Source organism: Cryptomeria japonica, chromosome 7 (assembly GCF_030272615.1).
Source record: "Cryptomeria japonica chromosome 7, Sugi_1.0, whole genome shotgun sequence".
In the NCBI taxonomy this organism is placed as follows: Eukaryota; Viridiplantae; Streptophyta; class Pinopsida; order Cupressales; family Cupressaceae; genus Cryptomeria; species Cryptomeria japonica.
This window is the reverse complement of record NC_081411.1, coordinates 683,774,978-683,787,101: the sequence shown is the minus strand read 5'-3', so window position 1 is coordinate 683,787,101 and position 12,124 is coordinate 683,774,978. Positions and strand designations below refer to the sequence as shown.

General features: G+C 37.8%; 1 protein-coding gene across 2 annotated transcripts in view; it reads right to left on the bottom strand.

The window, feature by feature from the left end:
* The window catches only part of LOC131054122 (uncharacterized), a 64,098-nt gene extending 52,184 nt beyond the window's left edge, over positions 1 to 11,914 (bottom strand). Inside the window, exons 1-2 of one of the 2 annotated variants that reach the window (XM_057988583.2) lie at positions 11,813 to 11,914; positions 11,605 to 11,718 (exon numbers count right to left, since the gene is read on the bottom strand). In XM_057988583.2, coding sequence (XP_057844566.1) covers positions 11,605 to 11,662 — 58 coding nt within the window. In that variant the 5' untranslated portion in view covers positions 11,663 to 11,718; positions 11,813 to 11,914. Of the gene's footprint in view, positions 1 to 11,604 lie in introns of both variants that reach the window. The other variant, XM_057988582.2, reaches the window with a different exon arrangement.
* Positions 11,915 to 12,124: the final 210 nt, after the last annotated feature.

The window sequence follows — 12,124 nt, the reverse complement described above, 5'->3', positions numbered from 1 at the left end:
GCACATACAAATGCTAATTGGCCTGTCGGCATTAGCATTTTATCATCATTCCGTGTTGCATTGATCAGATTTGAGGCTGGCCCTATTTGGGCGGATTATGTAACTTGTGGTTAAGTCCTGACCCAAAATGTATCTTGTGTAAGCTGGCAGTTATTTGTAATTATTGGACTTGGCGCCAAAATTGTATAAGACCGACCAAGATTATTTGTATGATTTCCTATAATGTAAGGTGACTTGTAATCTCAAGTCAATCAAGTCATAAGAAAAATACATCTATCTCTGCTATGTACGAACTATCTACTAGCAATCTACATCAAACATCAGTGAACTTGTTTCTCGGTGAAGCGAATCTGATCTAGATTGAGCAAATCTATTCCAGGCTAAACGAATATCATTCTAGGTCTGCCGAAGATTGTCTAAGGCTCCCAAACCTGCTTCACACTGCCGAATCCCTGTGGTTGTGGTGCGATCACTCTCAAAGGGCAAGTGAACTTCAATCTAGGATCAGCAAACTATATTCTGAGCGTCACTGTCAAGTTTGGATTTCTGATCAGCATCATATATCAGATAAGTTGCATTGTATGCCCTAGAAGGGTAATGTTGTAATTTGCTGTTGTGCCTAATCTAATCGGATCTGAGATTTTCTTGCTGGGTTTTTCACCTTCAAGAGGGAGGTTTTCCCAAGGTATCACTGTGTTATGTGTTGCATTTATAAAATTCTGTTATCTACTTTCAGTCTGATTGTTAAACTCAACATGGTATCAAAGCTTGGTTCGAATTAGGAGTAATCAGATTGATTGTAGTTGTTCCCCCTCTTCCTCTTTACTCTTATCACTTCATTCGAAATGTTGAACAGTCTCAAGGTTGAAGATAGATTGGATGGTGCACCCAACTTCACGTCATGGAGATTCAGAATCATGCTTGCATTGAATGGAAGTGATCTTGCAGACTTTGTGGAGAGATCATCCATTGAACCTGAGGCAAAAGAGGAAAAGACTTCATGGAGGAAGAAAGATTTTCAAGCTCAAAGAATGCTGGTTGACTCCGTGAAGGATCATATTGTACCGATCATCTCCAAGCTGAAGACTGACAGCGAAATGTTCAAGACATTAGAAGAGATGTACGAAATCAACAACACTAGTCGTGCCCTAGCTTTGAAGCAGCAGCTTCATCACATCAAGATGATGAAAGGTGAATCCGTCATAGCATACTTCATGAGGATTTCTGATTTGAGAGATCAGCTCTAATCCATTGGGAAAGTTGTTGATGACAGTGACTTGACCATGCTTGCTCTCAATGGTCTTCCAGCATTTTGGGAGTCTTACATTCAAGGAATCAGTGCAAGATCAGAACTTCCCAAGTTTGATCGTTTGAGAGCAGATTGCATACAAGAAGAGTCACGGTTGATAGCAAGAGGAATTGAGCGTGATCATTATGATGTAGAAAATCAAGTCCTTGCTTTGCATATGGATAAAGGCAAAGGAAGAAAGTGGGATAGAGACAGAGATTCAGATCCTGCCCCTAAATCAAAAAGGAAGAAGGACTTATCTCACATCCATACTTTTAAGTGTGACAAGTATGGTCATTTTGCTCGAGATTGCAAATTCAGGTCTACTCCTCTTGCTTCTTCTGCAGAAGTTGGCATAGGGACATCTTAGGAGGAGCAAAGGTCAAATGAAGACTTCCTTTTCTAAAACGAGGAAATGTCAGAGGCAGCTTGACATATTTAGCTTCAGAGAAAGCTTGTCAGGCTCGAAGGGAGCCAATTTCTTTCAACTTCAGAGGAAGCCACATCTTTTGGTTAATGCATTCTCTCTGGGAGAAGTTTGAGGTGAAAGCCCTTGTTCCACCCTCTACGAGTAGGTATGGTGGATCCACCCTCTACGAGTAGGCATGGTGGAGAAGCATTCTTCTCTGGGAGAAGTTTGAGGTGAAAGCCCTCGTTCCACCCTCTGCGAGTAGGCATGGTGGCCATGCACTCTTCTCTGGGAGAAGTTTGAGGTGAAAGCCCTCTTTCACCCTCTGCAAGTAGGCATGGTGGATCCACCCTCTGCGAGTAGGTATGGTGGATGTCATGGAAGAAATTCCATGACGTGCTTGTTCACCCTCTGGGAGTAGCTATGGTGAACGTCATGTTGAGATGACAATAAGCACTTATGTTTTCCATCCATGGGAGTAGCCATGATGGACCCACCCTCTGGGAGTAGCCATGGTGGTTTTCACTATGTGACTTGATTATTCAGAAGGTATCCATCCTAGCTAAGAGGGAGTGTTGATGTGTAGCTAGGTCGGATCCCTTCTAGGGCCGACCTAGCACATACAAATGCTAATTGGCCTGTCGGCCTTAGCATTTTATCATCATTCCATGTTGCATTGATCAGATTTGAGGCTGGCCCTATATGGGCGGATTAAGTAACTTGTGGTTAAGTCCTGACCCAAAATGTATCTTGTGTAAGCTGGCGGTTATTTGTAATTATAGGTCAAGACCTATTCAAGAAAATTGTAAAGAACTTGAATTTATTGTTACTTGGCGCCAAAATTGTTTAAGGCCGACCAAGATTATTGATTGTATGATTTCCTATATATGTAAGGTAACTTGTAATCTCAAGTCAATCAAGTCGGCCCTAGAAGGGATCCGACCTAGCAATCTATCTCTGCTATGTACGAACTATCTAATAGCAATCTGCATCAAACATCAGCGAATCTGATCTGCAACCTTCAGCAAACTTGTTTCTTGGTGAAGCAAATCTGATCTAGATTGAGCAAATCTGTTCCAGCCTAAGTGAATATCATTCTAAGTCTGCTGAAGATTGTCTAAGGCTGCCGAACCTGCTTCACACTGCCGAATCCCTGTGGTTGTAGTGCAATCACTCTCAAAGAGCAAGTGAACTTCAATCTAGGATCAGCAAACTACATTCTGAGCGTCACTGTCAAGTTTGGATTTCTGATCAGCATCATATATCAGATAAGTTGCATTGTATGCCCTAGAAGGGTAATGTTGTAATTTGCTGTTGTGCCTAATCTAATCGGATCTGAGATTTTCTTGCTGGGTTTTTCACCTCCAAGAGGGAGGTTTTCCCAGAATATCACTGTGTTATGTGTTGCATTTATGTTTTCTGTTATCTACTTTCAGTCTGATTGCTAAACTCAACATTTTGAACAGTTAAATTTTAATCCATATAAATGCATAGTCTTATGTGTTAATTGTATCATATAAAAAAACATATAAGACAATATTAGTGAAGAAAGTATATATATATATATATATATGAGCAAATTCAGTGAAAAAGGTGCTTCCTATGCAAACGGGGAAAAAGAGGAGCGCCGAAAGAAGGTATATATCATGCCTTCTATTAAAATGGCTGCTGTTCTAGGAGAATGGACCCAAGAATTGGACTATGAATGTCTCCCCATTAGATGTTGCAGATGCTAGAAAGTTGGTCATCTAGCAAGGGAGTACAAAGATTGAAAAGATGACAAATTCATTCACAAGGAAACAAAGGAGAAGTGGAGAAGGCAAGTGATATTTCCCCTTTAGAAGTGAGAATAAATTAGGATAAAGACTACCTTCATGGGTCCCCACTTTTTATAGAACAAATTGCTCTCAAGGAAGTCATAATCCAGGAAACTAAAGAGTCTAGTGTTGAAATGGGGCTAATAAGGGAAACAAGCCCCATTAGGAACATCATGGAAGAATGAGAGGAACCAATAGTTTATCGGAGCAATACTGAGGTGATGGTGGATACTTTAGAGAATAAGAACACAGAAGATTGGAGCATTGCAATGCAATCTCCCCACTTTTAGGTCCTCTTGTAGAGTGGTTTCTACCATCTTTCAAGGTCTCTATTAGCCAGTTTAGAGGGGTTTTTGATGTCACCAATGAGTTCAAACGATATATTGGTGAAATAACTAGGCCATGGGAAGATTTAAAAAATATAAGGCAATTGTATCAAGTGGACAATTGGATCCTAGAAGGGATTTTAACAATATTTTGTGCCTAGAAGAGAAGCAAGGAGGTAGAGCATCCTTGTCTCCTGGCTCTATGGATTTCAGAAATCTGTGTGGGGAGGCAATGTTGATTGACCTTGCTCCAAAATCTAGGTGGTTCACTTAGAATAACAGAAGAGGGGAAGATAATATTTTGTGTAGGTTGGATAGATTTTTGGTCTCTTCAAACTAGATGCTTTCTACTATTTTCTTTTGTTCAAAAGTTATTCACTACAAAGGATCAGTGTAATGTCCCCACTTTGAAATAGAATTTAATGGTAAATAATAATAATAAAATTCAAATTCAAATGAATAAAAAATAAAAAATAAAATTAAAATAAAAGAATATAATTAATTTAATTCAGTTAATGAATGGTCAAAGGAAATGGAATGAAAAGTTGTGACCCCCTCAAACATGAGATATAAAAGGGAGAAGAGAACCTCATTTGAGGGGGGATAATTTGGGGGAATCACAAATGCAGATCTGATTTAGATAAGAAGTGCAGATCTGATTGTGAAAGGTTGTGTCCCTTTCAAAGGGCAGAAACAACGAAGAGTTGCACTCTTTCAAAGGGTGCTAATGGTGAAAGGGTGTGTCTCTTGCCAAAGGGCATACATTATGAAGAGGCATGTCCTCTCCCTCACATTGAAATATAAAGGAAAGGAATCAAAAGCCTCCAATGACAGCACCATCGATCAGATCAGATCAGAACTGTTATTAAATTACAGGCAGTAACATCCTTGTTCTTGATGGTATGCATGGGGATGTGCTTAATATGTATGTTTAATATATGATGCTTGATAATGTTCTTATGCAGTATTTAATAGTAATATAATATAGACTGCAATATGTGAGACTGTGTAAATATGCCTTTCTATCACTAACTGTTAATATGACGATTAAGTAAATTATATGATGGATTCTGTAATACCTTTCAATCTCACCATCCACAAATGGATGGAGAATACAAGGAAGCAAGAGCACTAGGCTCCAGCAGGTATGCCAACCCTGAGTGTGGGCCAGGAGGGCAAGTTGACGAGGTCCTTGGTGCTCTTGGGCTTGTTGGAGAGATATAGACTCATGGCACCTTGTGTGATTCTCCTTGAGCTCCATATGAGAACAGGTGTAGAGAGAGAAAGGATTGTTGAATCCTTCATATACACCTTGCAATATATTAAGAATGACAAATATATGTTCTATCATGACATAATAGAAATGTTGTCTAATTTGTTGTGCAGGTCCCAGACCAAGCTTTAGTTGACATTAGTGTCCTATTGTTCTCTCTATGTAATAAAATTGTGATTCTAGGACAGAATATAAAAGGGTCCCATTAGGGGATATTACAATCAGATAATTGGCCAATGGAATTGACAATAAACAATGAAAAAAGCCTCAAGAGTGTCCTTTCAAAATGGAGTCCTGGTATGAACATTCTGACTTCAGCGAAGCCCTTACAAAATGGTGGGAGGTAGATCTAAAGGGGTGTAAGAGGTACATCCTTCAAAGAAATAGCTGAAGTGAAAAGACAAGCTAAGGCCTAGAATAGAGATATTGTGGGGAAATTATTTGAAAAGAAAATATGACGGAAGTAGAGATTCAAAAGAGAATGAAATTGCAATCAATGGTATGACAGAGGAATTAAGAAAAAAGCAAATTATCACAATAAAGGAGCACAACAAAATATGAGGCTGAAGGAGATCTTTTGGCAACAAAAATCTAGAGTTAACTGGCTGGAGAAGGATGCTAACACTAAATTTTTTCATCTGGCCAAAAGTATTAGAAGACAAAGAAATAAAATTGTTTGAGTTCAACTGCCTTCAAGTAATATGGTCGAAGACATTGAGACCATTGGAAAAGGAGTTAATTTTTTCAAAGAACTTTTGGCCTCAATTCCACAGAATGATGTAGAAACACAAGAATCTATGTTGAGGAATATCCCCAATTTGAGCAATGAGAGGTAGAATCAATTTCTTTTGAGCCCTTTTTCTATGAAGGAAATACACAACACCACTTTCTATTTGGGGGCTAGGAAGGTGTTGCGTTTGGATGCTTTCCAAGCTGAATTTTGTCAAAAGTTTTGGGAGTTATTGGCTAAAGATGTTTGGAAAGCTGCAAAGGAGTGTGGAAGTAGAAAATCTACATATGTAGAATTAATCCCTAAGGTCAAAACCCCTAAATTTTTCAATGAATTCAGAATGACGGAAGCAGAACATCTCCTGCAAGCAGAAACGTCTCCAATCATGTCTCCGATACCAGAGACACATCCCAGTCCCTGAGACGCATCCCAAGGGATCAGGGATGTGTCTCCATGCAACCTAGTGAATAAGGCATTAGGCTCCAAATTATGTTGGAGGATTTATGAGGAGAAAGATAGGTTTTGGAACAAGGTTTTTCAGTCCAAATAACTTTCACGTGGGATCTTTTCAAGTTTGTTGACTCTTCCCCAAGGACCTAGCATTTAAAACTTCATCAGATTATATTGCAAGCTTATTCCCACTGACATCAAGTGGACTTTGGGGAGAGGGGACATGAAAAATTCTTGAGGGGTAGCTGAATAGATGACAATGCACTACAAGAGAATCAGAGAATTAGCCCAATTGTTTCAGACTTTGAGGATTGCATAGGTGTCAAGCTTAAAGACTATTGGGAGGTACGAGATACATCCCAAAAATGGAGACTCCTTATGCCTCCTATGATTGAGATGAAGGATATTTGTGACAATATTTAGGTGAAGTTGGATAACCGGCCCATTCCAATAGAGGACAGGGAGGATAAGATGGTGTGGGAAGGACATGGAAGTGGTTGGATATTGATCAAATCATCTTCTCTCAAATTCTTCAAGAATGTGATCAACCCCTCTTAATATCGATCAGAAGATTTGGTTTGCAAATGGGCCCCCCAAGGCCAATGCCATTTTATGGATCACCTCTAGAAGGCGTGCCCTAACGTGGGACAGACTTCAACAGTTTGATAAGTAGGGCCCCTCCTTCTGCATGATGTGTAGAAACAATAATGAAACCAATTATCATTTATTCTTGCACTACGATTTCTCAAATCAGCCTTGGAGATGATTCATGGAGAAATGAGAGGTGTTGTTGATTACACCTCCACATATTCCAAGTCTTTTGGCAAGTTGGGAAATGAAAATCAAGAGTCTTGGATGGAGGTTTATCTGGGACTATTTCTCTATAGTTTTAGTTTGGAATATTTGGTTGGAGTGGAACAAAAGAATCTTTCATGACAAAGTAAGAATAGTGAAAAGAATTTGGAATAGAATGGAAATGGCAATCAACGAATTGGGATAAGTCTCCAAAGATGATTTTGGTCCCTTTGTCAAGGGGAAGTTGAGATGGCTGTCAAATAGCCTAGATTAAGTTTAATTTTGATGGGACTGCCAAGGGTAATCCAAGTAAGGCTGGGGAAGGAGTTTTCCAAGAGAAAAATGGCCAGTCTTTAGGTATCTCCATGTGTGATTTTGGGAAAGACTCAAACAATATGATTGAAGCTAAAGCCTAGTTATAAGCATTATGATAGCTAAGAAAAATCTTGGAAAAAAATAATGGATTGAGGTGGATTAAAAATTGGTGATAGGGGCAATAAAGGAGGAAGTAGTAAGAAAGGGAAAATGGATACTATCTTCACTGAAGCTAGATCTAGAACTCAGCTATTGCATGAGATTAGGTTCACACACACACACACACACACATAATATAGCCAGCATTTATGGATGATCGTCTGAGCAGTAAGAAAAGCAGCTTATTCAATTATCTTGTGTTAGCAACCAGAAGAACTGGCCATTTAACCAATCTACATGCATATGTTCTGTATGGAATAGCATTGAAAATGTCTGTCTTGAAAGGTATAAATACTTTTGAACATAAGAAGATTCCTAATATTCATGGAACGGCTATCTATATCTCTCTGTAAGTGCAACACCTTCTAATAAAAAAATTAGCAACAGAGTGTTCCATTCTGGACTGCAAACAAGTAATTTTTCAGTATTATAGGCTGTTATCGTCACAAATCCACGTGCTGAAATGTAATTGTGTACTAAAATGACCTTAGTCTTGACCCAAATCTGCTTCTTAAGGTTGAGAGAACTACAAGAATATAATGTACCAGATTAAGAGAGAGAGTATATATGATTTTCTTTTATACTTTCTCATATTTCTATAATAAACTGGAAAAAGTCAACTTCTTACCAATTTTTTACTCTAATTTTCTTCATCTTCAAGCTTGCATTAAGTTTATTACTTGTAGCAACTCCAAGAATAAAAAGCCTAAAAGAAAATGCAAGTTTATAAACTCTTAGCTGCTGAACAAGTATGACTAAGGATATAGAGAGTGTTTTTCATTTGTTAGTGACAACAATGATTGTTAGACTGACTTATCTCTAATTCCTCTAAACTATCGCTCAAATAAAAAACAGAAAATGAAGTGAAGGAAAAATGGACCAAGCTTCATTTCTAGATGATGCTACTGAAAAGACCCCATATCTTCAAATATGCTCTCCTAACGACTTTCAGATAGACATTATTAAAAGCCAAAGTACAAATCAACAAAATTCTTGGAGAATACCGCCTAGTACTTAGATGAAAGAATTGTTAAGTTGACTTACCTTGACAGCATCATGAATGTGATGTCAAGTATCTCTCTAATGACTAGTGGAAAAGTCATCCTTGTTTTGGTATAAAACAGCTGTAGCCTATTGTTAAACAGGGATCCCATATAGGAGACTCCTGCAAGTTACAACTGTTCTTTCATTTCAGGTGAACCACATGTTTAAAAACAAAACAAAATACAACATTCTCATGTGGAGAAATGATTATTTAAGAAGCGGATTCTGAACAACTCGGTCACTTGAGATGTTTGCAAAAGAAATAGCCAAATCGCAGCTACATTTAGTTCAAAAGTTTTTGATGATTTTCTATAACAATATTGACTGGCAGTATTTACTATTTAGCCTATTATGGATATGCTCTAGCAGAGAAGAAAACACTCTCTAGAGTGTCACCAGTTTACTCGTCTCTACTTCTAAATTATCTCTTCAATATAAAGAGAAGTTGTAAGTAAAGGAAAAATGAACCGAGCTTTATTCGTAGATGATGCTAACAGAAATAACCCATACCATCAAATATCTTTTGCCAAGGACTTTTACACAGATTATAGAAAAATTAGTCATTAACTGATACTTGGCTAAAATGAAATGATACTATGACTTGATAACATCATGAATGAGATGCGCAGTATCTCTCTAATTACCAGTGCGAAGTCATTTTTATTTTAATTGAACAGATGTAGCCTATATCTAAGAAGTAGTCCCTGGAGAAGGCTACTCCAGCTACTTTTCTTCAGGTAGAACCATGTAACTCATCAAAAAACACACAGCAAAGAATCTTCCTCACAAATGCCGAGCAGTAATTATTTATGAAAAGCATTATGCGCAACTGATACTAGGTAGTGATGGGCTGGCCAGACTTTGCAGCAAACACTTGAGATACTTCCAAAAAAAAAGTTGCTAATGACAGCTATATGTAGATTTGAAGTTCTACTACTTGGTAATTTAAAATAAAAATATTGACTCGCAGCATTGAGCTTGATTATGACAATGCTCTAGCAGAGCAGAAAATATACTGTGCATGGCACCTATTTGCTCATCCTTACTTCTATATTGAGAAGTTGAATTGAAAAGAAAATTGGACCAAACTTCATTTCTAAATGATGCTACTGGAAAGATTCCACATCCATATATTCTGCGCCTGGATTCAGCTGTGTAGAGCTTTTCTTCATCAAATATTCTGGCAAGAACTTACAGATAGACAATATTGAAGACTAATGTAACCATCAGTGAGATTCTTACAGAAGGCCACCTGGTGCTTAGCCTAGAAAGAATTATTAGTTTGACCTACCTTAACATCATGAATAAGATGTGCCGTATCTCTCTAATTACCAGTGGAAAGTCATCTTTGTTTTCATACAAACTGCTGTAAGCTATCATTAAGCAGGGGTACCTTGAAGGATACTACTGAAACAATTCTTTTACTTCAGATGTTCCTGTGTAACTTGTCAAAACTCACAAAAAAAGAAATCTTCCTCAGAAATTCAGAGCAGCAATTATTTAAGATGAGGATTCAGAGCAACCAGTGGCAGTGAGGTGGTGACAATTTGCAGTGATCACTAGGGATATTTCAGAAAACAAATTCATCAAATAAGAGCAAAACATAATTTGAAAGTTCTCAATAATTTTCTATACAAAGACTGACTAGCACTATTTAGCCTTATTATGTAAATGCTCTAGCATAGCAGACTATACTCTGGCAAGGCATCAGATTACTCATCTCTACTTGATCTAAATGGTCCTCATAAAAAACCGCCTATCCCAAATATATTCTGCTAAGGACTTTCAGACAGATTATATTTAACTAGCTATCATTGGGAGATCCTAAGGAAGATCACCTGGTATTTAGCTAAAAAGAAACTATTCATTTCACTTATCACGAGAACATCATGAATGATATTGACAGTATCTTTCTAATGTCAAATAGACAGTCATCTTTGATTTAATATAAGCAGTCGTAGCCTAGTATTGAACAAGGGTTTCCATGAAAAGGGCTACCACAGCTATTTTTTTAACTCAGGTGGCCCATGTAACTTGTTCAAAATCCAGAGAAGATACGAATTACCTCTCAAATGCAGAGGAGCAATTACTTAAGAAGAGGATTCTCACCAATAGGTTGCAATTGGCTGTTGAGACTTTGCAGTGAACACTTCCGCTATTTGTGGGTAATTGATCCTCCTTGTTCTTTCCTAACTGTTTTTATTTCACTTCGGAAACTCTAGCATGGTGGACCACCAGGTTATCAATGTGTCTACTGCATAATTGATCCTTGTGTTTCTTTTTTCACTCTGTCAGTTCTAACATGGTTCTATGAAAGGTCTCTTCCTGAGAATGCCAACACAGCCATCATGTGTCTTTTCCTAAGAGGCATAAACTCGACGTCTTTATTGACAATCATAGGTTGACAATTGGCAAGCAATGCCGGTGCTACACCAAACATCTTCAACTCCCTTATGTTCATAATAAAGGATTTTTCTAAAATATCCCACTGGAGCTTGAACCTGGTGTCCTCATCATTGCAATAACTCAGCCTTGCCACTAGGCCATGCAAAGATGGGGTTTACCTGGCTCGTTCACCTAAATTACAATTCTCACACTTCTGTGCAAATGTTATTACTCGTATTGTGATGAGTTTGATTTGTAAGACCAAATTGGGGCATACCACCATGCCAGTAAATTTTGTACCAAACACATGAAATCTTCTAGAAGAAATATATTTTCAAGACTAAAAGGAGAATAAAATAAAAAACATAGCTATAGACGGGAATTCACCACCGGGCATCATAATTCTTACGACTCATCCATTCTAGCTTGACTTTCTTCACAAATTCCATCAAATCCAGAGTCTTACAGCTATTTAACGATTTCCCCGAAATTGAAAATGTTAAGAGATTCTTACACACTGGTTTAAAATTGTTCTGCATAAGAAGGGCAAATTTCGACAACAGCTAAATCACGTGAATTGGAAAAGGGGTAATAAAAAGGAATGAAAACAAACCATCACCCAGAAGGACGAGCTTGAAAGTAGGAGGCCCCGTCTTTGTATTTGTGTTCATTTTCAGATCAATTAGCAAATCATTGCTATAAATTCTCCAAAGTTCATCACTCCAGACTAAAATTGATTGAAAAAATGGATAATTTAGATTGGCTTTGCAATCAAACCCTCAATTAGCAAAGAATTGTAAACCAATTGGTGAAATCATTACTGTTTCGTAGAAGTTTTGGCGTCAAAGGAAGGTCTTCAGGTTCCTTTGCGCTGCTTCGATGGCAAGTGTCCGTCTAAAGTGTATTTTGTGAAATTTGAATATATTTAACATTTGTTTTAATATTTTCGGAAACCCTTAATTACCTCCCTTTGGTTTATCTCATATTAACGAATATTTTATTATTTAGTAATAATAAATGTAACCTGCTGTGCTTTTTGCTTTTAATTTAAATGAAATAAAAGGTTTTGATGACGTCACATAATCAAACCAAACAGTCCATGAGACAATTGACCAAGAACAAGGACCACGTGC